The sequence below is a fragment of the Bombina bombina genome, chromosome 6 (assembly GCF_027579735.1).
Source record: "Bombina bombina isolate aBomBom1 chromosome 6, aBomBom1.pri, whole genome shotgun sequence".
Classification (NCBI taxonomy): Eukaryota; Metazoa; Chordata; class Amphibia; order Anura; family Bombinatoridae; genus Bombina; species Bombina bombina.
Window position 1 is genome coordinate 616,014,216 of NC_069504.1, and position 27,924 is coordinate 616,042,139.

A 27,924-nucleotide genomic window follows, 5' to 3' on the forward strand; every position below is an offset into this window, starting at 1 on the left:
AAATTAAATACAATTAAATAGAATTATCTAAAGTACAAAAAAACCAACTAAATTACAGAAAATAATAAACAAATTACAAGATTTTTAAACTAATTAACCTAATCTAATTCCCCTAACAAAATAAAAAAGCCCCCCAAAATAAAATAAAGCCCTGCTTTACACTAAATTACAAATATCCCTTAAAAGGGCCTTTTGCGGGGCATTGCCCCAAAGTAATCAGCTCTTTTACCTGCAATAAATATTACAAATCCCCCCCAACATTAAATCCCACCACCCACACAACCAACCCTACTCTAAAACCCACCCAATCCCCCCTTAAAAAAACCTAACACTAACCCCTTGAAGATCACCTTACCGGGAGACGTCTTCACCCAAGCGGGCTGAAGTCCTCAACGAAGCCGGGAGAAGTCTTCATCCAAGCCAGGCAAAGTGGTCCTCCAGACTTCTTCATCCAGACGGCATCTTCTATCTTCATCCATCCGGCGCAGAGCGGGTCCATCTTCAAGACATCCAGCGCGGAGCATCCTCTTCCATCGAAGTCTTCTTACTAAATGATGGTTCCTTTAAGTGATGTCATCCAAGATGGCTTCCCTTCAATTCCGATTGGCTGATAGAATTCTATTAGCCAATCGGAATTAAGGTAGAAAAAATCCTATTGGCTGATGCAATCAGCCAAAAGGATTGAAGTTCAATCCTATTGGCTGATCCAATCAGCCAATAGGATTGAGCTGGCATTCTATTGGCTGATTGGAACAGCCAATAGAATGTCAGCTCAATCCTATTGGCTGATTGGATTAGCCAATAGGATTGAACTTTAATCCTATTGGCTGATTGCATCAGCCAATAAGATTTTTTCTACCTTAATTCCGATTGGCTGATAGAATTCTATCAGCCAATCAGAATTGAAGGGACGCCATCTTGGATGACATCACTTAAAGGAACCATCATTTAGTAAGAAGACTTCGATGGAAGAGGATGCTCCGTGCTGGATGTCTTGAAGATGGACCCGCTGCGTGCCAGATGGATGAAGATAGAAGATGCCGTCTGGATGAAGACATCTGCCCGTCTGGAGGACCACTTCGCCTGGCTTGGATGAAGACTTCCCCCGGGTTTGTTGAGGACTTTGGCCCGGTTGGGTGAAGACGTCTCCCGGTAAGGTGATCTTCAAGGGGTTAGTGTTAGGGTTTTTTTAAGGGGGGATTGGGTGGGTTTTAGAGTAGGGTTGGTTGTGTGGGTGGTGGGTTTTAATGTTGGGGGGGATTTTTAATTTTTTTACAGGTAAAAGAGCCGATTACTTTGGGGCAATGCCCCACAAAAGGCCCTTTTAAGGGCTATTTGTAATTTAGCGTAGGGTAGGGCTTTTTTATTTTGGGGGGGCTTTTTATTTTGTTAGGGGGATTAGATTAGGTGTAATTAGTTTAAAAATCTTGTAATTTGTTTATTATTTTATGTAATTTAGTGGGGTTTTTTGTACTTTAGATAATTTTATTTAATTGTATTTAATTTAGGGAATTAATTTCATTATAGTGTAGTGTTAGGTGTAATTGTAACTTAGGTTAGGTTTTATTTTACAGGTACTTTTGTATTTATTTTAGCTAGGTAGTTATTAAATACTTAATAACTATTTAGTAACTATTCTACCTAGTTAAAATAAATACAAACTTGCCTGTAAAATAAACCATAAACTAGCTACAATGTAACTATTAGTTATATTGTAGCTAGCTTAGGGTTTATTTTATAGGTAAGTATTTAGTTTTAAATAGGAATTATTTAAGTTAATGATAGTTATATTTATTTAGATTTATTTAAATTATATTTAAGTTGGGGGGGTTAGGGTTAAATTTAGATTTAGGAGTTAATAACTTTAATATGGTGGTGGCGACAATGGGGACGGCAGATTAGGGGTTAATAAATGTAGGTAGGTGTCGGCGATGCTAGGGACAGCAGATTAGGGGTTAATAATATTTAACTAATGTTTGCGATGCGGGAGTGCGGCGGTTTAGGGTTTAATATATTTATTATAGTGGCGGCGATGTCCGGTTTGGCAGATTAGGGGTTAAAATTTTAATTTTAGTGTTTGCGATGTGGGAGGGCCTCGGTTTAGGAGTTAATAGGTAGTTTATGGGTGTTAGTGTACTTTTTAGCACTTTAGTTAAGAGTTTTATGCTACGGCGTTGTAGTGTAAAACTCTTAACTACTGACTTTAAAATGCGGTACCAGGCTTGACAGGAGAGGGTCTACTGCTCACTTTTTGGAAGACTCGTAATACCGGCGCTATGCAAGTCCCATTGAAAAAATAGGATACGCAATTGACGTAAGTGGATTTGCGGTATTTCCGAGTCTGGCCAAAAAAGTGAGCAGTACCTGCAGCATTTGTAATACCAGCGGGCATTAAAAAGCAGCGTTGGGACCGGCCAACGCTGCTTTTTAAGCCTAACGCAAAACTCGTAATCTAGCCATATATATGTTCAAAGGAAAAAAGCACATAAGTAAAAACAAAATGTATTCTTACCTGATAAATTTCTTTCTTTCCGTATATATGGTGAGTCCACGGGGTCCTCAATTACTGTTGGGAATATCACTTCTGGCCAGCAGGAGGAGGCAAAGAGCACCACAGCAAAGCTGTTAAGTATCACTCCCCTCCCCTCAAACCCCAGTCATTCGACCAAAGGAAAATGGAGAAGAAGAGTAACACAAGGTGCAGAGGTGTCTGAAGTTTAGAAAAAAATAAAGGGAGGGGACGTAGAATCACCATATCTGGAAAGAAAGACATTTTTCAGGGAAGCATAATTTTGTTTTCTTTCCTAAGATATGGTGAGTCCACAGCTTTCTCAATTACTGTTGGAAACCAATACCCAAGCTAAAGGACATGGAGAACTAGGGAGGGATAAGACAGGTAGACATAAACAGAAGGCACCACTGCCTGAAGAACCTTTTTCCCAAAAGAAGCCTCAGCTGAGGCAAAAGTATCAAATTTATAAAATTTTGAAAAAGTATGCAAAGAGGACCAAGTTGCAGCCTTGCAAATCTGTTCCAAAGAAGCTTCATTTTTGAAAGCCCAAGAAGAAGAGACAGCCCTAGTGCAAAACTTTAAGAACAAGATTAAGGCTTCAAGGCAGAGCAACAGACTTAAACACAGGCCTGATTCTTACCATGGCCTGGCAAAAAATTGCACATCTAGCACGTCTGTCAGACTTTTGTGCAGCAAAATAGATAAAGCAGAAATCTGACCCTTCAGAGTACTGACAGACAAACCCTTCTCCAGACCTTACTGGAGAAAGGACAAAATCCTTGTAATCCTGACCCTACTCCAAGAGTAGCCCTTGGATTCACACCAATAAATATATTTACACCATACCTTATGGTAAATCTTTCTAGTAACAGGCATACAAGCCTGAATCATGGTCTCAATGATCGACTCAGAAAATCCATGCTTAGACAAAACTAACCGTTCAATCTCCAAGCAGCCAGCTTCAGAGAAACAAGATTTGGGTGAAGGGAAGGACCCTGAAGTAGAAGTAGAGAAAGTCTCCAAGGAGGGAGAGACAACATTTCCACTAAGTCTGCATACCAGATCCTGTGAGGCCACTCAGGAGCTATGATACGAGCAATGACTCGTGGAAGGAGAGCAAACAGAGAAAAAAGGTATGCCAACCTTGGCATTCTGTCGAGATACCATCAGATCCAACTCCGGTACTCCCCATTTGATGGTAAACCTGAAGAACACATCCATTTTCAGACCATGGCCCAGCTTACGATGGCATCACCCACCCGGACCCGAAAACAGTCTGACAGAGGCAGCTGTATTGTGATTGGTGAGGGGTCAGGGAGGAGGGCGGCACACACAGTGCACGGGAAGTGAATGGCCTTATGGGCATGCAGCAGCAGAATTAACAGTTGTCGGTCACACTCACCCTGAACTGGAGAAGGGATGCCTGCCATTGCTGCCTTGGTGCCCTGCTGATACCCTATTGCTATCAGGAATATAAAGGTAGGAAAAAGCCATTTGCCTGGGCGGTGTTCATCATTGGAAAGATCACACTCTATGAGAGCAAGGCTGTCTTCAACACATGAACCCAGTATCTCCTGTACAGGACACACTCTATGAGCAAGGGAGTCTGTTTTCAATGCTAATAAAATACTTTATATTATAAGGTATTAAATTAGTGTTGAAGGCAGCCTTGCTCATAGTGTGTGATCTGTGCAGGAGATACTGGGCTCATGTGCTGTTAATACTGGGTTGTACTGGGACTAGGAACTCTCTGGTACCTACCTGGAATACCATGCAGAGAAGTATCTTGAAGGTTAAGCATCTGTCATTTTTTATATACGATATGGTATCTAGAGGGTTATATTAGTCCTCTTTTGTAATAGACTCTTTATGTGCTAGAAAATTCTACTCAACTCCAAGGCACTAGCAGTGGCACTGTGGCAGCCAATATAAATATACAGTGCTGGTTGTTGTATAAAATATCCATGTCCCTGCATTAGGTGCTATATAAAATATATTGTGTCCCTGCTTTAGGCGCTATATAAAATATACTGTGTCCCTGCTTTAGGCGTTATAAAAAAAGTCCCAGCATTTTTTGGTGTATGAAATATACTGTGTCCCTGCAGTGGGTGTGTTGTGTAAAATATACTGTGTTCCTGCAGTGGGTGTTATATAAAATATACGATGACCCTGTATTTGGTGTCATATAAAATATATTGTGTCCCTTCATAGGGTCCTAAAAAGAAACTGATGTGTGTGTGTGTGTATATATCTGTGTATATGGTGTGTGCAAGTGTTTTACAAGCCCTGGTGAACATTCATTTTAGAAATTACATGAAAACCCCCCCAAAAAAACATGGTACTCCCTGAGCAAAAAATATTATAGCCAAAAATGGCTATAATAGGAGGGGGCAGCAGAATTCTGAGTGCCTAGGGCAGCGCAAAACCTATATACGCTACTGCACCATACTTAACTATATTGTCATTCCCTATATTGTCATAGTTAATAATTTAAACATATAGTTAGTTTGTTATTTTAAATGTACTTTTATTGATTTGAAAGTGCCGTTTCCGGTTTTGCACAACCTACATCTGAAAACAAGACAACTACTTTGGGTTTCTATTAGAAGGAATTCTCTCATCTTCTAAACACGTGCACGACAGTGCGTTTTACAGTTCTAGCGGATATATTGTGATCAACCCCGCCAAGAGTACAGTCTCTCATCATAACACATTTGTCCCATTCACAGAGAAGAACATTCATGTAGTGTATAAGACTGGTCCCAATCGGAAGGGCAATCTGGCCCTGAGATACTAAACAATTCTCCTCTGGAGAAAGAATGTGTAGCAATACTACAAAAAAAAATATATAAATTGTGACACACTAAGTAATTCCCCCCATCTGGATTTAAACTAAATAAAATGAAAAGATTCTTATAGGGATTGGATCAGTACATACTGTATATACTAAAATAGTAACTAAGTCAGTAAGAAGCTGACAAAACCTATACACATATAGCACTTAATAGCTTGTAATCATAACTTTATTCAAAATGAGTGCAAAATAATACTTTGATATTATCTTGATATTAATAATAATGTGTCTGTAGCATTTCTGCTTCTATCTGCCTTGTATGTGGAAAAGCTATATTTTTCAAGGCACAGAGCACAAGAGGTCGACTTCTAGCTGTCCTGCTCCTATTTAGGGAGAACAATTTCAAGCAATTTAATATTCTAAAGTACTCACAAAATACAAAGTCATGCTATGTGCTGCTATACTGTATTGACAACCATGGTACTTATTCCTGAGTAAGGGAGGTTAACTAGTAGCATTAGCGGGTACATTTGTTAAACATACTCACACAGTCTTATGTAAAGCTGACTGAAAACAAAACAATATGATAAAAAAGAAGCAATTTACCACTAGACTTACTCAAATTGTAAGATAAGATTTATGTTAATATAAGGTATTCAACTAGATTCAAAACAATTTGGCAATTGAGTGCATGTGTATTTTCCTACAATGCACGTCCATACAGGTCAATATGTAATGCACCCTAATTGAAATCTCAGTGCTATATGGGAAAACCAAGTAAAAGCTTGTATAATAGGGGGGGGGGGGGAGAAAAAAAATGCAAACACTTAAATCTTCTGAAAATAATAATTTTATATAGTTAAAGTATTTTTATGCATATATGTGAAACGGATCCCTTTTAGACTCCAGTTATAAGTATTTGATGCAGGATGCTCGGATTAAGCATCAGTACCGTAAAAACATAATTTATGTAAGAACTTACCTGATACATTCTTTCATATTGGCAAGAGTCCATGAGCTAGTATTGTATGGGATATACAATCCTACCAGGAGGGGCAAAGTTTCCCAAACCTCAAAATGCCTATAAATACACCCCTCACCACACCCACAATTCAGTTTAACGAATAGCCAAGTAGTGGGTGATAAAATAAGGAGTAAAAAAGCATACAAAAAAAAGGAACTGGAAATATATTTCTGCTTTTATACAGAATCATAACCACCATAAAAAGGTGGGCCTCATGGACTCTTGCCAATATGAAAGAAATGAATTTATCAGGTAAGTTCTTACATAAATTATGTTTTCTTTCATGTAATTGGCAAGAGTACATGAGCTAGTGATGTATGGGATAGAAATACCCAAGATGTGGGAGACCACAGAAGAGTCACTAGAAAGAGAGGGATAAAATAAAAACAGCTATTTCCGTTGAAAAAATTAAATCCACAAAAAAATAAGTCTCTCATAAATTTCACATAAATTTCAAGAACAAAAAAAAACTTTAATCATAAGCATAATAATCAATCTGAAACAGCTGCCTGAATAACTTTTCTACCAAAGACTGCTTCAGAAGAAGCAAATGCATCAAAATGGTAACATTTAGTAAATGTAGGCAAAGAAGACCAAGTTGCTTCTTTGCAAATCTGATCAATTGAAGCTCCATTCTTAAAAGCCCAAGAAGTGGTGATTAATCTAGTAGAATGAGCTGTAATTCTTTGAGGTGGAGACTGTACCGCCTCTAAATAAGCCTTGTGAATCAAAAGCTTTAACCAAGATGCCAAAGAAATGGCAGAGGCTTTCTGACCTTTCCTAGGACCAGAAAAAAACAAAAATAGTTTTTTTTAGTAGCTTCAACATAATATTTCAAAGCTCTTACAACATCCAAAGAATGTAAAGATCTTTCAAGAGTATTCTTAGGATTGGGACACAAGGAAGGAACAACAATTACCCTACTAATGTTGTTAGAATTCACAACCTTAGGAAGAAATTTAAATGAAGTCCGCAAAACAGCCTTATTCTGATGGAAAATCAGAAAAGGAGATTCACAAGATAGAGCAGACAATTCGGAAACTCTTCTAGCTGAAGAGATAACCAAATGAAACAACACTTTCCAAGAAAGTAGTCCAATATCCAAAGAATGCATAGGCTCAAAAGGAGGAGCCTGCAAAGCCTTCAAAACCAAATTAACACTCCAAGGAGGACAGATTGATTTAACAACAGGCTTGATACAAACCAAAGCCTGAACAAAACAGTGAATATCAGGAAGTTTAGCAATCTTTCCATGAAATAAAACAGAAAGAGAAGATTTGTCCCTTCAAGGTACTTGCAGGCAAACCTTTATCCAAACCATCCTGAAGAAACTGTAAAATTCTACGAATCCTAGAGAATTTATGAGAAAAACACCATGAAATATAGGTTTTCCAAACCCGATAATAAATCTTCCATGAAACAGACTTACGAGCCTGTAGCATAGTATTAATCACTGAGTCAGAACTCCTCTATGACTAAGTACTAAGCGTTCAATTTCCATACCTTCAAATTTAGCGATTTAAGATCCTGATTGAAAAATGGCCAGAAGGTCTGGGCCTTAAAGGAAGTGGCCAAGGTTGGCAACTGGAAATTGGGACAAGATCCGCATACCAAAACCTGTGAGGCCATGCTGGTGTCATCAGAAACACTTGTAATTGTTCCAATACGATCTTGGAGATCACCCTTGGAAGAAGAACTAGAGGCGGAAAAATGGAAGCAGGTTGGTAAAACCAAGGACCTGCTAACGCATCCACCATCTCCAAAGTGGGGATCCCTGGACCTGGAAAGGTACCTGGGAAGTTTCTTGTTTAGATGGGAAGCCATTAGATCTATTTCGGGGAGAACCCACATCTGTACAATCTGACCAAATACATCTGGATGGAGAGACCAGTCCCCAGGATGTAAAGACTGACGACTGAGATAATCCGCTTCCCAATTGTCTACACCTGGGATATGTATTGCAGAAATAAGACAGGAGTTGGATTCCGCCCAAGAAAGTATCCGAGATACTTCTTCCATCGCTAAAGGACTGCGAGTCCCCCCTTAATGATTGACACATGCCACAGTTTTGATATTGTCTGTCTGAAAATGAATGACTGATTCTCTCTTTAATAGAGGCCAAGCCTGAAGAGCCCTGAAAACGGCATGGAGTTCTAAAATATTGATTGGTAACCTCGCCTCTTGAGGTTTCCAAACTCTTTGTGCTGTCAGAGACCCCCAGACAGCTCCCCACCCTGTGAGACTTGCATCTGTTGAAATCACAGTCCAGGAAAGATGAACAAAATAGGGCCCCTTGAACAATCTGATGATGGTCCAATCACCAGGACAGAGAGAGTTGAATGTTGGGATTTAAGTATATCAACTGTGATATCCGAGTATAATCCCTGCACCATTGATTCAGCATGAAAAGCTGCAGAGATCTCATATGAAAACGAGCAAAGGGTATCGCGTCCAATGCTGCAGTCATGAGACCTAAAACTTCCATGCACATAACCCCTTAAGGGAATGATTGAGACTGAAGGTTTTGACAGGCAGAAACCAATTTCATTTATCTCTTGTTTGTTAAAGACAGAGTCATGGACACTGAATCTATCTGGAAACCTAAAAAGGTGACCTTTGTCTGAGGATTCAAGGAACTTTTTGGTAAATTGATCCTCCAACCATGTCTTTGAAGAAACAACACAAGTTGATTTGTGTGAGATTCTGCTAAATGAAAAGATTGAGCCAGTACCAAGATATCGACCAAATAAGCAAACGCCACAATACCCTGCTCTCTAATTACAGATAGAAGGGCACCGAGAACCTTCAAAAAGATTCTTGGAGCTTTTGCTAGGCCAAATGGAAGAGCAATAAATTGGTAATGCTCGTCTAGAAAAGAGAATCTCAGAAACCGATAGTGGTCTGGATGAATCGGAATATGAAGATATGCATCCTGTAAGTCTATTGAGGACATGTAATGACCATGCTGAACAAAAGGCAGAATAGTCCTTATAGTCACCATCTTGAAAGTTGGGACCCTTACAAATTGATTAAAAAACTTCAGATCCAGAACTGGTCTAAAATAATTTTCCTTCTTTGGGACAATGAATGGATTTGAATAAAAACCGAGACCCTGTTCCAGAATGGGAACTGGTACAATTACTCCAGCTCTAGATCTGAAACACACTTCAGAAAGGTCTGAGCTTTCACAGGATTTGTTGGAACGTGAGAGAGATAAAATCTCACTGTAGGTCTTATTCTGAAGCCTATTCGATAACCCTGAGAAACAATATTCTGAATCCAATGATTCTGAACAGAACCTGCCCAAACATCTTGAAATAATTTAAATCTGCCTCCCCACCAGCAGAACTGGATTGAGGGCCGCACCTTCATGCAGTCTTGGGGGCTGGCTTTGGTTTCTTGTAAGGCTTGGATTTATTCCAACTCAAGGATGGCTTCCATTTGGAGCCAGAGTCCTTAGGGGAAGGAGTGGTTTTCTGTTCTCTATTCTGACGAAAGGAACAAATCCGATTAGAAGCTTTAGATTTGCCTTTAGACTTTTTATCTTGAGGCAAAAAAAATCCCTTCCCCCCAGTAATAGTGGAAATAATAGAATCCAACTGGGAACCAAACAAATTATTACCCTGAAATGATAGATAGTAACCTAGATTTAGATACCATGTCAGCATTCTATGATTTGAGCCATAACGCTCTTCTAGCTAAAATAGCCAAAGACATAGATTTAACATTAATCTTGATGATATCAAAAATAGCATCACAAATAAAAAGATTAGCATGTTGAAGCAAACAAACAATACTATGCAAATCAGAGTCTTTTTCCCGTTGTGCTAAGCTATCCAACCAAAAAGTTGATGCAGCCGCAACATTGGCCATAAAAATGGCAGGTCTGAGAATATAGCCAGAATACAAATAAGCTTTCCTTAGATAAGATTCAATTTTCCTATCTAAAGGATCCTTAAAAGAAGTACTATCTTCCATAGGAATAGTAGTACGTTTAGCAAGAGTAGAAATAGCCCCGTCGACCTTAGGGACTTTTCCCCAAAACTCTAATTTAGCCACTGGCAAAGGATACAACTTTTTAAACCTTGAAGAAGGAACAAAAGAAGTACCAGGCTTAGACTATTCCTTAGCAATCACATCAGAAATAGCATCAGGAACAGGAAAAACCTCAGGAGTAGATACAGGAGGTTTATAGACAGAATTTAAATGTTTACTGGATTTATTATCAAGAGGACTAGACTCCTCAATATCCAAAGTTATCAACACTTCTTTTAACAAAGAACGAATATACTCAATCTTAAAACGATAAGATGATTTATCAGTGTCAATGTCTGAAGTAGGATCTTCTGAGTCAGAGAGATCCTCATCAGAGGAGGATATATCAGTATGTTGCCGGTCATTACACATTTCATCAGTATTATGAGAAGTTTTAAAAGCTCTTTTACGTTTATTTGAAGGCGGTATAGCAGCCATAAACTTCTGTATCGCATCAGCAATATAATTTTTCATATCAACAGGGATATCATGTACTTTCTATGTTTAAGGAACAACAGATACTGTACTAGCACTAACAGAAACCTTTTCTGCATGCAAAAATTTATCATGACAACTGTAACACACTTCAGCTGGAGATATAATCTCTACTATCTTACAACAGATACACTTAGCTTTGGTAGAACTGTGTTCAGGCAGCATGGTTCCTACAGTAGCTTCTGAGACAGGATCAGATTGAAACATCTTGTAAAATGTAAAAGAAAAAATAACATGTAAACAGAAATAGCTTATTTCCACATATAGTAGTTTTAGGAATGGGAAAAAAATGCAAATGCTAAAATTGGCAAAAAAAGCAAATAGCATAGCCCTCTGAGCATAAAGAAGGCAAAGAGCATATAGGAAGTTGGGTAAAATAAAAACCAATTTTTTTTTGGTGCCAAGTATGTATGCAAAAGGAAGTTGAGAAATTTTTTGGCGCCAACAAACATCCGGAAATGACGCAGCTCGCATCATAACAAACACAATTTCCGCCAAACAACCTAGCGTCAACTAAGACGCATGAAATTACGAACTTGCGTCATTACAGACGCACATTGCACCAAAAAAAAATTATTGCGACAAAAATGACGCAATAAATAACAGAATTTTGCGCCCTCGCTAGCCTAATTTGCCCGCAAGTTTACAAAGAAAAAACAAGTCAAATTGAAAAGACTATACCCCAGGTAAGAAAAACTTCCTAAAACATGATTCACATAACAAAACTGCCAGACTGCAAAGGGAAATACACATAGACCTGACTCGTGGCAAATATAAGTAAAATATATATATATTTAAAACTTTATACATAAAGCGCCAAACCATAGCTGAGAGTGTCTTAAATAATGATACATACTTACTGAAAGACACCCATCCACATATAGCAGATAGCAAACCAGTACTGAAAGCTATTAGCAGAGGTAATGGCATATAAGAGTATATCGTCGATCTGAAAAGGGAGGTAGGAGATTAATCCCTACGACCAATAACAGAGAACCCTTGAAAAGATTCCCCGCGAAGGAAATCATAAAATCAAATAGGCGATACTCTCTTCACATTCCTCTGACAAACACTGTACTCTGAGAGGAATTGGGTTTCAGAATGCTTAGAAGCGCTTATGGCAGAGTTTGTAAAACTGAATTGTGGGTGTGGTGAGGGGTGTATTTATAGGCATTTTGAGGTTTGGGAAACTTTGCCCCTCCTGGTAGGATTGTATATCCCATACGTCACTAGCTCATGGTCTCTTGCCAATTACATGAAATTAACATTAGTAGATATTATACTTGGCTGTTTTTGCAACACTGCAGACAATGCAGTTCACCAGCTAGCACTTTTGAACCATAATTAGGTGAAGATTTATGTGACTGAGACAAATACCTTGTTTTTGAATTGTCTTTTCATACAACGTGCCTTATGAAGGAGTGGACAAAGTAAGCCTGTATTGTTTCATGCAACACTCTATGCACCTGGCAAGGTGTTGGGTACACATCAAGATAGGCATGTTATTTATGCTGCTTCAAGTGATTCTGAATAGCAGCTGTCCATATTTGACATCTAGCTTGATTTTAAATAGGTTTGATTATGAATAGATATGGTGTTCTACATGGGTATTTATTAATGATTTAGCTTATTAGTTTTATGGTAGCTTGACATTTCTTTTAACTGGAAAACCAGCCAGTGAGATGAAAGGTTTCAGAAGGAAGAAGGGCTTCAGCACACTGCCTGGTCATCTAACTAAACCAATGTGTACTGATGGCCCAAATAGAAAGGTAAATTATTTTGTAAATCGGCATATCATTTCTTTAAAAAGTTTCCAATTTACTTCTATTATCAAATTTGCTTTGTTGCAGAGATATCTAGGTAGGCATCTGGAGACTACTTGGCAGAGAATAGCACTACCATCTAGTGCTCTTGCAAATGGATAGCATTCTTGCAAAACTGCTGCCATATCATGCTACAGAAATGGGCCATCTCCTAGGCATACGTCCTTGCTTTTCAACAAAAGACACAAATAGAACAAAGAGGAATTGATAATAGAAGTAACATTGTTTAAAATTGCCCTTTAATATACTCTAGTTTTATTGTAATAGTAAAAATATATAGGTTTGAAAAATATTGCCATGATAGATCACAGATTATGAATCCTATGTTTTATTATCACACCTAGAAGAGGAGAACAAAATCCTTAGCAATGCTGCTAATAAGCTGATATTATCTAAATAGGACAAGGTGTACCAGTGCACATATGTATAGAACATCACAGAATAGAAAATCATTTTCTGCCTAATACCAACTACGCTATTAGTAAAAAAAAAAAAAAAAAACTGAGATCATACAGTATAGGCCATACTCTGCCTAACATATTAAGTGTCTTAATACAGACTGGCCGTGGTCTTTCTTTAGAATAATTAGACTCCCTGGCTTTGAATAATACTTAAAACCAAAATACAATCAAGACTAAGAGATCAGTATTTTTCTGCAGCACTATAAAAACATTTTTAAATACACCTTGTTCCACATAGGTTGATGTATGTCCATTGGTTGCTTAATCAAATGCTAACAAGCAATATTTAAATTACAATTTCCAGTAAGACAGCTGCAATATAAGGAGTTCTAAATGAAATGTCTTAGTAAACAGAGAATACGCTCCCACCATACTGGTCTCACCAAGTTTTAGTAACCATTGTCAACTGCATCAATACGACAACAGCAGCAAATTGCTTATTAATGGTTTGGGTAATATCTTAACTTGCCTTCTGAACATCTGATGGTACGCGGGAGAGGAAATCTAGAAACTCATTATTGTCAATGGCATACGGGTTCCGGAGCTTCTTTGTAAATTTGTTGATGCCTGAAAGGGAGAAAAGGAAATCTATTTAAGCTTATTCCTGGTACAGAAAGAATGAATGCTGGGAGACGCACTGTGAGCAACTTCACAGGTTAGGAATTAGTGTGAAACCTGTTGCTTGTCCATTTTTTTCCTGCTTACACATATATTTCTCAAGAGAAAAGTAGAAAAGAACATCCAGATCTGTATGTACTGCTCTAGTGCAGAGTTCTTTCCAAATATTTTACTGTGTATCTATAATTTCTATTACATTCATTAATGGGAAATCACTAATGTACAAATAAAAATACAACTGTGTTATATATTCCATTATACATTTGGAATCGAAATCCCCCTTCACTGCAACAATGATAATGCATAACATAGTTAAGAGAATGCAGCAGGGCACCCATGTATAGAGGTGGTGAAGGAGGTATAATAAAGCTAAACAGGGAATTATATACATAAAAAAAAAAAACTACTGAAATTAAAAAGCAAATATATTAGCTAGAACCTTCCTATAAGAGCTACATTGGGAAAAAAAACATAATTTATGTAAGAACTTACCTGATAAATTCATTTCTTTCATATTAGCAAGAGTCCATGAGCTAGTGACGTATGGGATATACATTCCCACCAGGAGGGGCAAAGTTTCCCAAACCTCAAAATGCCTCACCACACACACCCACAAATCAGTTTAACGAATAGCCAAGAAGTGGGGTGATAAGAAAAAAGTGCGAAAGCATAAAAAATAAGGAATTGGAATAATTGTGCTTTATACAAAAAAATCATAACCACCACAAAAAGGGTGGGCCTCATGGACTCTTGCTAATATGAAAGAAATGAATTTATCAGGTAAGTTCTTACATAAATTATGTTTTCTTTCATGTAATTAGCAAGAGTCCATGAGCTAGTGACATATGGGATAATGAATACCCAAGATGTGGATCTTCCACGCAAGAGTCACTAGAGAGGGAGGGATAAAATAAAGACAGCCAATTCCGCTGAAAAATAATCCACACCCCAAAACAAAGTTTAAATCATATAATGAAAAAAACTGAAATTATAAGCAGAAGAATCAAACTGAAACAGCTGCCTGAAGTACTTTTCTACCAAAGACTGCTTCAGAAGAAGAAAACATATCAAAATGGTAGAATTTAGTAAAAGTATGCAAAGAAGACCAAGTTACTGCTTTGCAAATCTGATCAACCGAAGCTTCATTCCTAAATGCCCAGGAAGTAGAGACTGACCTAGTCGAATGAGCTGTAATCCTTTGAGGCGGAGTTCTACCCGACTCAACATAAGCATGATGAATCAAAGACTTTAACCAAGATGCCAAAGAAATGGCAGAAGCCTTCTGACCTTTCCTAGAACCAGAAAAGATAACAAATAGACTAGAAGTCTTACGAAATCTTTAGCAGCTTAAACATAATATTTCAAAGCTCTAACTACATCCAAATAATGCAACAATCTTTCCTTAGAGTTCTTAGGATTAGGACACAATGAAGGAACCACAATTTCTCTACTAATGTTGTTAGAATTCACAACCTTAGGTAAAAATTTAAATGAAGTTCGCAACACCGCCTTATCCTGATGAAAAATCAGAAAAGGAGACTCACAAGAAAGAGCAGATAATTCAGAAACTCTTCTAGCAGAAGAGATGGCCAAAAGAAACAAAACTTTCCAAGAAAGTAATTTAATATCCAGCGAATGCATAGGGTTCAAACGGAAGAGCTTGAAGAGCCCCCAAAACCAAATTCAAACTCCAAGGAGGACTTAATGACAGGTTTTATACGAACCAAAGCCTGTACAAAACAATGAATAATCAGGAAGATTAGCAATCTTTCTGTGAAAAAGAACAGAAAGATCAGAGATTTAACCTTTCAAGGACTTGCAGACAAACCTTTATCCAAACCATCCTGAAGAAACTGTAAAATTCTAGGAATTCTAAAAGAATGCCAAGAAAAATGATGAGAAGAACACCAAGAAATGTAAGCCTTCCAGACTCGATAATATATCTTCCTAGATACAGATTTACGAGCCTGTAACATAGTATTAATTACGGAGTCAGGGAAACCTCTATGACTGAGAATCAAGCGTTCAATCTCCATACCTTCAAATTTAAGGATTTGAGATCCTGATGGTAAAAAGGACCTTGCGATAGAAGGTCTGGTCTTAACGGAAGAGTCCACGGTTGGCAAGTAGCCATCCGGACAAGATCCGCATACCAAAACCTGTGAGGCCATGCTGGAGCCACCAGCAGAACAAACGAATGCTCCTTTAGAATCTTGGAAATCACTCTTGGAAGAAGAACTAGAGGCGGAAAGATATAGGCAGGATGATACTTCCAAGGAAGTGACAATGCATCCACTGCTTCCGCCTGAGGATCCCTGGATCTGGACAGATACCTGGGAAGCTTCTTGTTTAGATGAGAAGCCATCAGATCTATTTCTGGAAGTCCCCACATTTGAACAACCTGACGAAATACCTCTGGGTGAAGAGACCATTCGCCCGGATGTAATGTTTGGCGACTGAGATAATCCGTTTCCCAATTGTCTATACCTGGGATATGAACCGCAGAAATTAGACAGGAGCTGGATTCCGCCCATACAAGTATTCGAGATACTTCTTTCATAGCCAGAGGACTGTGAATCCCTCCTTGATGATTGACATATGCCACGGTTGTAACATTGTCCGTCTGAAAACAAATGAACGACTCTCTCTTTAGAAGAGGCCACGACTGAAGAGCTCTGAAAATCGCACGGAGTTCCAAAATGTTGTTTGGTAATCTCGCCTCCTGAGATTCCCAAACCCCTTGTGCTGTCAGAGACCCCCATACAGCTCCCCAACATGTCAGACTTGCATCTGTTGAGATCACAGTCCAGGTCGGAAGAACAAAAGAAGCCCCCTGAACTAAACGATGGTGGTCTGTCCACCACGTCAGAGAGTGTCGTACAATCGGTTTTAAAGATATTAATTGTGATATCTTTGTATAATCCCTGCACCACTGGTTCAGCATACAGAGCTGAAGAGGTCGCACGTGAAAATGAGCAAAGGGGATCGCGTCCGATGCAGCAGTCATAAGACCTAGTATTTCCATGCATAAGGCTACCGAAGGGAATGATTGAGACTGAAAGTTTCAACAAGCTGAAACCAATTTCAGACGTCTCTTGTCCATCAGCGACAGAGTCATGGACACTGAATCTATCTGGAAACCTAAAAAGGTTACCGTTGTCTGAGGAATCAACGAACTCTTTGGTAAATTGATCCTCCAACCATGTTCTCGAAGAAACTATACAAGTCGACTGAGCAAGTACCAAGATATCGTCCAAATAAGGAAATACCACAATACCCTGTTCTCTGATTACAGATAGAAGGGCACCGAGAACCTTTGTAAAAATCCTTGGAGCTGTTGCTAGGCCAAACGGCAGAGCCACAAACTGGTAATGCTTGTCTAGAAAAGAGAATCTCAGAAACTGATAGTGATCTGGATGAATCGGAATATGCAGATATGCATCTTGTAAATCTATTGTGGACATATAATGCCCTTGCTGAACAAAAGGCAGAATAGTCCTTATAGTTACCATTTTGAATGTTGGTATCCTTACATAACGATTCAATATCTTTAAATCCAGAATTGGTCTGAAGGAATTCTCCTTCTTTGGTACAATGAAGAGATTTGAATAAAACCCCAGCCCCTGTTCCAAAACTGGAACTGGCACAATTACTCCAGCCAACTCTAGATCTGAAACACATTTCAGAAATGCTTGAGCCTTCACTGGATTTATTGGGACACGGGAAAGAAAAAATCTTCTTGCAGGAGGCCTTATCTTGAAGCCTATTCTGTACCCTTGTGAAACAATATTCTGAATCCAAAGATTGTGAATCGAATTGATCCAAATTTCTTTGAAAAATCGTAATCTGCCCCCTACCAGCTGGGCTGGAATGAGGGCCGCACCTTCATGTGGACTTGGGAGCTGACTTTGGCTTTTTAAAAGGCTTGGATTTATTCCAGACTGGAGATGGTTTCCAAACTGATACCGCTCCTGTAGGGGAAGGATCAGGTTTTTGTTCCTTATTGTGACGAAAGGAACGAAAACGATTAGCAGACCTAAATTTACCTTTAGATTTTTTATCCTGTGGTAAAAAAGTTCCTTTCCCCCCAGTAACAGTTGAAATAATAGAATCCAACTGTGAACCAAACAATTTATTACCCTGGAAAGAAAGGGAAAGCAAAGTTGACTTAGAAGACATATCAGCATTCCAAGTTTTAAGCCATAAAGCTCTTCTCGCTAAAATAGCTAAAGACATATACCTGACATCAACCCTAATGATATCAAAGATGGCATCACAAATAAAGTTATTAGCATGTTGAAGAAGATTAACAATGCTATGAGTATTATGATCTGTTACTTGTTGTGCTAAAGCTTCCAACCAGAAAGTTGAAGCTGCAGCAACATCCGCCAAAGATATAGCAGGTCTAAGAAGATTACCTGAACATAAGTAAGCTTTTCTTAGAAAGGATTCAATTTTCCTATCTAAAGGATCCTTAAAGGAAGTACTATCTGCCGTAGGAATATTAGTACGTTTAGCAAGAGTAGAGATAGCCCCATCAACCTTAGGGATTTTGTCCCAAAACTCTAATCTGTCAGATGGCACAGGATATAATTGCTTAAACCGTTTAGAAGGAGTAAATTAATTACCCAAATTATTCCATTCCCTGGAAATTACTTCAGAAATAGCATCAGGGATGGGAAAAACCTCCGGAATAACTACAGGAGGTTTAAAAACCGTATTCAAACGTTTAGATTTAGTATCAAGAGGACCAGATTCCTCTATTTCTAATGCAATTAATACTTCTTTAAGTAAAGAACGAATAAATTCCATTTTGAATAAATATGAAGATTTATCAGTATCAACCTCTGAAACAGAATCCTCTGAACCAGAAAAAACATTATCAGAAACAGAATCAGAATGATGACGTTCATTTAAAAATTCATCTGAAAAATGAGAAGTTTTAAAAGACCTTTTACGTTTACTGGAAGGAGGAATAACAGACATAGCCTTCTTAATAGATTTAGAAACAAAATCTCTTATGTTAACAGGAACACCCTGAATATTAGATGTTGATGGAACAGCAACAGGTAATGGAACATTACTAAAGGAAATATTCTCTGCATTAACAAGTTTGTCATGACATTCATTACAAACAACAGCCGGAGGAACAGTTACCACAAGTTTACAACAAATACACTTAACTTTGGTATATCCAGCATCAGGCAGCAATTTTCCAGAAGTATCTTCTGATTCAGGGTCAATCTGAGACATCTTGCAATATGTAATAGAAAAAACAACATATAAAGCAAAATTGATCAAATTCCTTAAATGACAGTTTCAGGAATGGGAAAAAATGCCAATGAACAAGCTTCTAGCAACCAGAAGCAAATAAGCAATGAGACTTAAATAATGTGGAGACAATAATGACGCCCATATTTTTTAGCGCCAAAAAGACGCCCACATTATTTGGCGCCTAAATGCTTTAAGCGCCAAAAATGACGCCACATCCGGTGACGCCGACATTTTTGGTGCAAAAAACTTAAAAAAAATGACGCAACTTCCGGCGACAAGTATGACGCCGGAAATGACAAAGAAAATGTTTGCGCCAAAAAAGTCTGCGCCAAAAATGACGCAATAAAAAGAAGCATTTTCAGCCCCAGCGAGCCTAACAGCCCACAGGAAAAAAGTCAAATTTTAAGGTAAGAAAAATTGATTATTCATATGCATTTTCCCAAATAATGAAACTGACTGTCTGAAATAAGGAATGTTGAACATCCTGAATCAAGGCAAATAAATGTTTAAACACATATATTTAGAACTTTATATAAAAGTGCCCAACCATAGCTTAGAGTGTCACAAAAATAAGACTTACTTACCCCAGGACACTCATCTACATGTAGTAGAAAGCCAAACCAGTACTGAAACGAGAATCAGTAGAGGTAATGGTATATATATGAGTATATCGTCGATCTGAAAAGGGAGGTAAGAGATGAATCTCTACGACCGATAACAGAGAACCTATGAAATAGACCCCATAGAAGGAGATCATTGAATTCAAATAGGCAATACTCTCTTCACATCCCTCTGACATTCACTGCACACTGAGAGGAAAACCGGGCTCCAGCCTGCTGCGAAGCGCATATCTACGAAGAATCTAGCACAAACTTACTTCACCACCTCCATGGGAGGCAAAGTTTGTAAAACTGATTTGTGGGTGTGATGAGGGGTGTATTTATAGGCATTTTGAGGTTTGGGAAACTTTGCCCCTCCTGGTAGGAATGTATATCCCATACGTCACTAGCTCATGGACTCTTGCTAATTACATGAAAGAAAAAGTGTATGTATTAGATACACAGTGGGAAAGTATTGGTACAGGGAAGGTGTGGCCTAATACAGCCATTGATGTTCTTCACTGAGAAATAACCTTTTATCCCACAAAATAAATGTATTTCCATTTCACTTCTCTTTATTGCTTTAAGTAAAAATGAAACTTTCTGGATTCAGATAAAGAGTACATAAAAAAATCTATTATTAAATAGCCTGTAGATGGAGGCTGCAGTGCTTAGTAACAGCAGGCAACACCCACCGCTCTGCCTTCACTTACTACAATTGGTATGCATTGTTTAGATGTCTCCAGCTCTAATATAGATGCTCTCTGTTTAAAGGGCTCGATTTATCAAGCCCTTCTCCTCCTTTGACTGCAAGTTCACACAAGAGAAGCCACAGTCAGGATTTATCAAGCAAAGGTCATCAGATCGCTGCTTCCCTACCCTGTTCTCCATCTCTTAGGTGGAGAATTTCAATCTCCTCGATCTCATCCAACCGGGGAGATTGACAGGTCCTGTACCCGGGGTTGCACGCAAGCACAAAGGAGCGCTCACGTGCAATGTTAAATTCCGGCAGGGGATTGCTGCCCACCAGTGGAGAGCTCAAGCGGACAGGGGTGTCCCCTGTCAGCCAAGGATTGATAAATCAAGTTCAAACTGTCTTCTTCCTTATACAGTGCTTCTCTATCTAAATCTTAAAAGTTTTATTTTGCCCTTCATGTCCTAATTTATTCTCTCCATCAAACACAATGTGTTGAAACACTTCTGCTATGGGTCCAACATAAATATTAAAGGGATAGAAAACCCCAAATTTTTCTTTCATGATTTGGAAAGAACATACAATTTTAAACTAGTTAACAATTTACTTTTATGATTAAATTTGCTTAATTCTCTCGTTATCATTTGCTAAAGTAACAGCATTGTACTACTGGCAGCTAGCTGAACACATCTAATTAGCCGAACACAAGAGACAAAATGTATTATGCAGGTACGAATCACCAGCTAGCTTCCATTAGTGTAGGATGTGTATTAATTTATAACAATGGATACCAAGAGAACAAAGCACATTTGAAAATAGAAGTAAATGTAAAAGTGTCTTAAAATTACATGCTCTATCGTGCATGTTTCATTTTGACTTTCATATCCCTTCAAAAGTAGTGTGTGGTGCTATAAAAATATCAATATTTTAGACTAAATAATCTATATAAATAAGCTTGCTATTTGCATACATTGTTTTACTGAAATAATAAACAACTTACCCCAAATTAGGATGATATACCTTAATGGTATAAAGTACATGATCACAGTTGCAACCATAAGTATTGAGCAGGCAAGAATAGACAGGAAAGGAACAGTCCAGTTAAATGTACTGAAAAAAAAATAATACAAAATAAATTAGAGCACACTGAATTGCAATTCCAGCATAACATCAATGTGAATTTAAAATACATGATATTCAAAAATGTCAACCAGTGAGCAGTAGAGTCCCAGGACAAAGTTGCACATAATCAAACTTCCTGTTTGTTTCTATTTCAAACAGATTTTGCTCTACCCTTTTCTATGCAAAAAAACCTTTATTATGTTTAAAGGAATGTTACCCAAATGCTAATGCATTAAATCTGTATAAAAGCTAACTAGAAAATATTACATAAACATCTCTATGAAAAAAGGAAGATATTTTACAACAACATTTCCCACCAGCCACAGCATATTGTAAAGGGACTATCAGGATGCAAGGGGGTGAGCATCTTGCATATGCAGGCACTGTCACTTTATTTCCCTGATCAGTTTAAGAAAGTTTACAAAGTTTTTTTTAAATTTTTAAATAAACAATTTATGGAGATTAATATGCGAGTTTACTGTCCCTTTAACTCTTAAAATAGGTTCTGGACCTAAGCTGCATTTTCAGAATGCTGCTGAAAAGGTGGCTTAGGAAGTTTTAATAAAGCAGTTATTTTCTACAGGAATGTTCTTTTTACTAGATACCACTGGCATGTATCACATACTTATAAACAATAAAATGCATACAGAAGTGCACATCATTTTGTATGCTTAGTCCATCACCAATAACCATTTAAATGTTTTGTTCTTTCTGCCTCAAAGTGGGATTCTAATTTTAAGAGACCTATGATAAAAAGGTTTACTTAAAATAGCTACAAATTCAAGATCCCCGCTGAACAAGACACGGCACAGTGTAATCAGGAGGGAGTTTACATGAACTCCTGGGGAGTTTAAAAAGGTTGCTTTGTATGTATTTTTTTTCTTGAATGCCTTTAAAACTTTTCACAGGAAAAAAAGCAATGACAATTAAAATGCGTAGCACTAAGGAAAAATCAAACCAAACAAAGGGAACAAATGGGGAAATGTTTTACCATATGCATATGACCTTAGACAATAAATGACAACAACAAAAAAAACTGAACCATTACAGCAATTTTTAAAAAAAAGCAAAAAATGCTTCTAATGCACATCAAAGTGGATACATGATGTAAAAATCCACAAGACCTCTAAAAGCAATTTTTTTATATATATAATACATTCATATTAATATACTGAAAAATATTTAAAGGTTCATCATTTATATAACGATATGTAGAAAATAAAATTGGATAAACTTACTTTTTAATTCGCTCCCCAAAGCAGGCAAGGTCTTCTAGGATATTTTGAACGGCTATAACAATATCTTGTACCATAAGTATGCGTTCTCTAATGCTTTTCCTTTCAGACTCCTAATTAAAAACAAAAAAGAAAAACAAACGTATATATGTAAAATTAGAAATAAAACTTATTTTTAAAAAGTATAACATAGGGCCAGATTATAAGTGGAGCGCAAATGTTTGTGTGCGAGCGAAAAGAGGTTTATTGCAGGGTTCTGCTCTCGTCGGGTTCACCACTGGTATTACGAGTTGAAAGTAAATGTGATCACTTGAGTGCAATTGCAATTTACACTAGAATGATAACCGCAACTTTACAGCTCTGGTTAACTGTTTCGCAACACTAAAGCGTTGCAAAAAACACATCAAAAATACATTACAAAGTATAGTTACACTCATAATAACACTATCTAATTATTCAAAAAAATATCGCACTCAAAAGTTATAAGGGCTTAAACATATCAGATCTCAGGTGTTAGAGAAAAAAGGCATATATATATAATCTGTGAGGCAAACACACAAGCGCAACACAGATTCAAGGTAATAAAACCAATTTATTCCGCAAATAAAGTGCGCTAATATGCACTTACAAAATAGTAGATAAAAACAGGCACATCAAACAGAATTCTCGGCTTGTTTCATTTTCCGTGATTGACCAGGATCAAAAAGAAGGCCTTCTATTGAAAAGTTCATCAACAGTGTCAGATGACTCTGACTCACTCTACGCGTTTATTTAAATTACGTTTTTTAAATCTCTTGAGAAAGTCTGCGCAGACAACAATTTCCGTTACTGTTGTTTGCACAGACTTTCTCGAGAGAGAGAGAGAGAGAGAGAGAGAGAGAGAAAGAGAGAGAGAGAGAGAGAGAGAGAGAGATGCAGCAATCCTTTGCTGCATTGGAAACAATGTATTACTGAGGTTTTCTGTGGGATAAACAAGCCTTCTGGCCTGTCTAGATGTTATTTTCTCTATTTTGTGCATAGTGGAGGATTTTAAACTCACCTTTTACCTCCCCCCAATTTAAAATGTTGTTATATATCTGTATATATATATATATATATATATATATATATATATATATATATATATATATATATATATATATGTGTGTATAGATAAATATTGCACCAAAAACATCAGATATAAGTAGAAATATTTATTAATTAATAAATAAATAGAACATATTCTTCTATGTGAAGAACATTGGAATGTGAAATATTCATGTTTTCATGTTGGGTTAGCGAGAGTGAGGCGTTAGGTTTTTTAATACTTTTTTTTCTTTTATGGTGGAATATGTGAATGCGCACACACGATATTGTAAGTTTGTCTTTTTGTGCTTGTCGTGTTAGTGAACGAGCGAAAAACAGAAACTTTAAACTCATAGTAGGTGCTCAACCCCAGGCGAGCAAAAAGCTTACTACTAGTGGAATTAATGATCCAGCCGGAGTGTTAATTAGCGCTCCACTTGTAATCTGGCCCATAACATATAGAATATTTTACTTAAAAGGGACATGAAACCCAAAAGTTTTCTTTTAAAAATGTAAAAAAATAAAAATAAACAACAAAAGAAAGTTAAATGTATATCTATTATCAAATTTACTTAGCATTCACGTTATTCTTTGTTGAAGAGAATACCTAGGTAGGTAGGGAGCATGCATGTGTCTGGATCCCTATATAACTGTTAAAAGCTTTGTTGCAAAACTGCTTCAATATAGGGCTCTAGACAAGTGCATGCTCAATATCTAGGTATGCTCTTCAACAAAAAATACCATGGAAATGTTTTAACAAATAAGGAAGTGATACATATATTTCTTTTAAAAAAGCATTCTGAAGATACAGAGCTACAAACTCTAAAATGAAGTATTAGGAACAAAATAGCTTGTGTGTGGTCTAAAAAACTGAAGCAGGTTTAAACATTTTATAGGTTGCAAAGACCTCATGAGTCCAACATCAAACCTACATTTAAACTATAAAAGATGTACAAAATCTGGGGAGCCGGCCGGGAAAGAACATGGCCGCAACTAACTGAAGCTCCGGCTACATCCACTTGATATAAGCATAGCTAAGGGGGCTAAAGCAAAGTAAACGGGCATGCAATAACGTGCCATAATCCCGGAATTAGGGGGCTAGGTGTGGAGACCGAAAACAGGCATATAAACGGCGGAGAAACCCAGGCTACAGCGGTCATTAGCAGAGGCCTCTCGGAATCACCCACGTGGCGAGCAGCGTCTCGCGGTTAGAGAAGGACCGACAACTTGGGACATACAGAGCTATACATACAGAGCAGTGCACTTACAAAGGTATCCTCAGACACCGGCTTCCAAGACACCGATTGCCACCTTCGGCCAGACGCTACAGAACCCGATACAGGGAACGAGCCTCTTGGAACCACAGACACAGAATCAACCCTATAACAAACAGGAGAGAGCAGCAGCATCACCAAACATTAAGTAAGTCGCACATCCCAACGTTATAACAGTTTATTAACCACATATATGAAGAGAGAGGCCCTGCACACTGAACGATATACCAGCTAAAGGGACACAAACCAAAACCACATAACACAGAGGGAGCTGGTTGCCACGCACATAAGAAACCAGGCCCTGGGGACGTAACTCCGCAGAGACACATCACTACTTTATTCTGGGGGAAATACAGAGGAAAAGAACCCCCGATAGGGCCATCATTATTGTTACCACTCTATGTTAATACTGCCATATGGCTACCAGAAAACAGAAACCTGACAAGCAACAGAAAACTACAACCCCAGGAGGGGGGAAATTAAATGCATTCTTTAAGCCATTTGACAATGTAAATGCGCTTTCAGTGGAAACTGCACAATTAGATATGTCGGATCTCACGGATCATGCAATTGATCACACACCTATAACGCGAGCAGACCTTAACCTGCTACCCACTAAAGATGACCTGAGCACATTTATGACCCATGTCAGCAAGGCAATAAAAGACGGTTTAGCTGAAGTTAAGAGAGATGTTAATGCACTGGGTCACAGAGTACTGCATTTGGAGGAACAAGCAGAGGAATACACCAGAACCACAGATGACATGACTATAACATTACAGCAACAGAACACGACAATATTGCAACTGCAATCCCAAGTCGAAGATCTTGATAATAGAGGCAGACGTCAAAACCTGAGAATCAGGGGGGTGCCAGAGGAAATTACACCACCACAAATTCCATCATACTTACAAAACCTATTCAAATTTTTACTAGGTCTTGGCAAAGACGACAGGATATCTTTAGACAGAGCACACCGTGCCCTTAGACCCAAACCATCGCCATCGGCACCCCCTAGAGATATTATATTATGTTGCCACAAGTTTGCAGATAAGGAGAGAATCATGCTGGCGGCAAGAAAAAGTTCCCCACTTAGATTCGGGGAGGACTCTCTACAGATCTTCTCAGACCTGAGCCCACTAACATTAGCAAAGAGGAAAGAGGCGAGATACCTTACATTGCACTTAACAGACTTAAATATACCCTACAGATGGGGTTTTCCCTTTGCTATAAAAGTCATTAAGGACAATAAAACATACACATATAAAGACCCCGAAGACATAGAAACATTCTGCCAACAGCTTGACATCCCACAACCCAAGTTGCCTTCAATAAAAGATCTCATCACAGATAAACCTTCACAAAAGAAAACTCCGAAAACTAATCAACAATCAAACTGGTCAACAGTACCGAAGAAAAGAAGAAACAACTCCACAACTTCACAGGCCCAATCGGAAGCGGACTCTGAACCACCATGAAGGGAGTACTTTATTTCCTTTTATATTTGTTCTGCACTTACTATAACTCCCTAAGAGAGTTCTGAACAAAGACTATTGCGGGAATGTCCGCCCAAATGGAAAGACTCTAGTATATAGTACAAAGCTATAATAGGTTCCTCAGGGACCTACGGAAATTCCCCCCCCTCCACCCTCTCCACCCCATACCCCTTTAACTTAAAAGCTAGCCCCCACGACCACAACAAATATCTTGACATAATATCAAGAATGGATAGGCACAATAGATGCCTTTTTCCCCCTACCACTCTTGCCTACCATCCCCTCTCAACGGAAGCAAGAAAATTCATTTCCCTAATTCCCCATTACCTTGCCCCCCCCCTAACTGTACGATGATAGTACATCGTACTCTACGACAAATGGAATGTTATTGTTATTGTTGTTTGATACTTATACCATTTTTATTTTACTTACATGTTTTGCTTATTTATTTCAGTATTGGAACCACCATCCATCCTTTCTCCTTTTTCTGTGTAATTTCCGGAGAACTGATTACAGCCCTCTTATCTACAACTCTCTTCCACTCTTACCTAAGCTGTACCAGTAAAGTATTACAAACCAAGCTACAGATGATCCTCCTGAGGGTAAGACCACATTGTTCGCTAACACACACACTCCAACATGGCTAACCCAGCAGTAAACATTATATCCCAGAATGTGAAGGGCCTCAACTCCCCTACGAAGAGAGCGATTGCACTGCGCAGCTTAGCTAAGCATAAAAATGCAATAATATTCCTACAGGAGACACATTTCATAAGGGAGTCAGAACCTAATTTTCACTCAAAAGAATTCACAACAAGTTATTACAGCTCAGACAGAGTTAAAAAGAACGGGGTATGCACTTTAATACATAAAAACATACAATTCCAACTTAACAAACAGATTGTTGATACGGAAGGCAGAATACTGATCCTAACAGGTTTACTGTTCCACCAACCTGTGACGTTAGTAAACGCATATGCCCCCAACGGTAAGAAAGCCCAATTTTTCCAGACACTACAGAACCTAGTAGTAGAAAATAAAATTGGTACTCTCATTTTAGGAGGGGATTTAAACGTCGCTCTAAACCCAACACTGGACGCTTCCTCTCACAGACCAACAGCTCAGACACGACCTCCTAACATAGTATACAAATTCCTAACACATTTAGGCTTACTCGATACATGGAGACTAAAACATCCGTTACAGCGCAATTACACCTTTTTCTCCTTCCCCTGGTCAGTGTACACTAGAATCGACTATATCTTCATAGACAGAAACCACCTCTCTTTACTTAAAGACGCAGACATCCAGCCAACACCATGGTCAGACCACTCTCAAGTATGTGCCCAACTACTATGGCCCGACCACCCAACGACCCCCTATATTTGGAGAATGGACGACTC

General features: G+C 38.2%; 1 protein-coding gene across 1 annotated transcript in view; it reads right to left on the reverse strand.

Moving 5' to 3' along the window:
- The window catches only part of MCTP2 (multiple C2 and transmembrane domain containing 2), a 438,267-nt gene that overhangs the window by 1,952 nt on the left and 408,391 nt on the right, over nucleotides 1-27,924 (reverse strand). The window contains exons 20-22 of the mRNA XM_053717625.1: nucleotides 22,690-22,799; nucleotides 21,330-21,439; nucleotides 13,614-13,711 (exon numbers count right to left, since the gene is read on the reverse strand). Of these exons, the coding sequence (XP_053573600.1) occupies nucleotides 13,614-13,711; nucleotides 21,330-21,439; nucleotides 22,690-22,799 (318 nt within the window). The remainder of the gene's footprint in view (nucleotides 1-13,613; nucleotides 13,712-21,329; nucleotides 21,440-22,689; nucleotides 22,800-27,924) is intronic.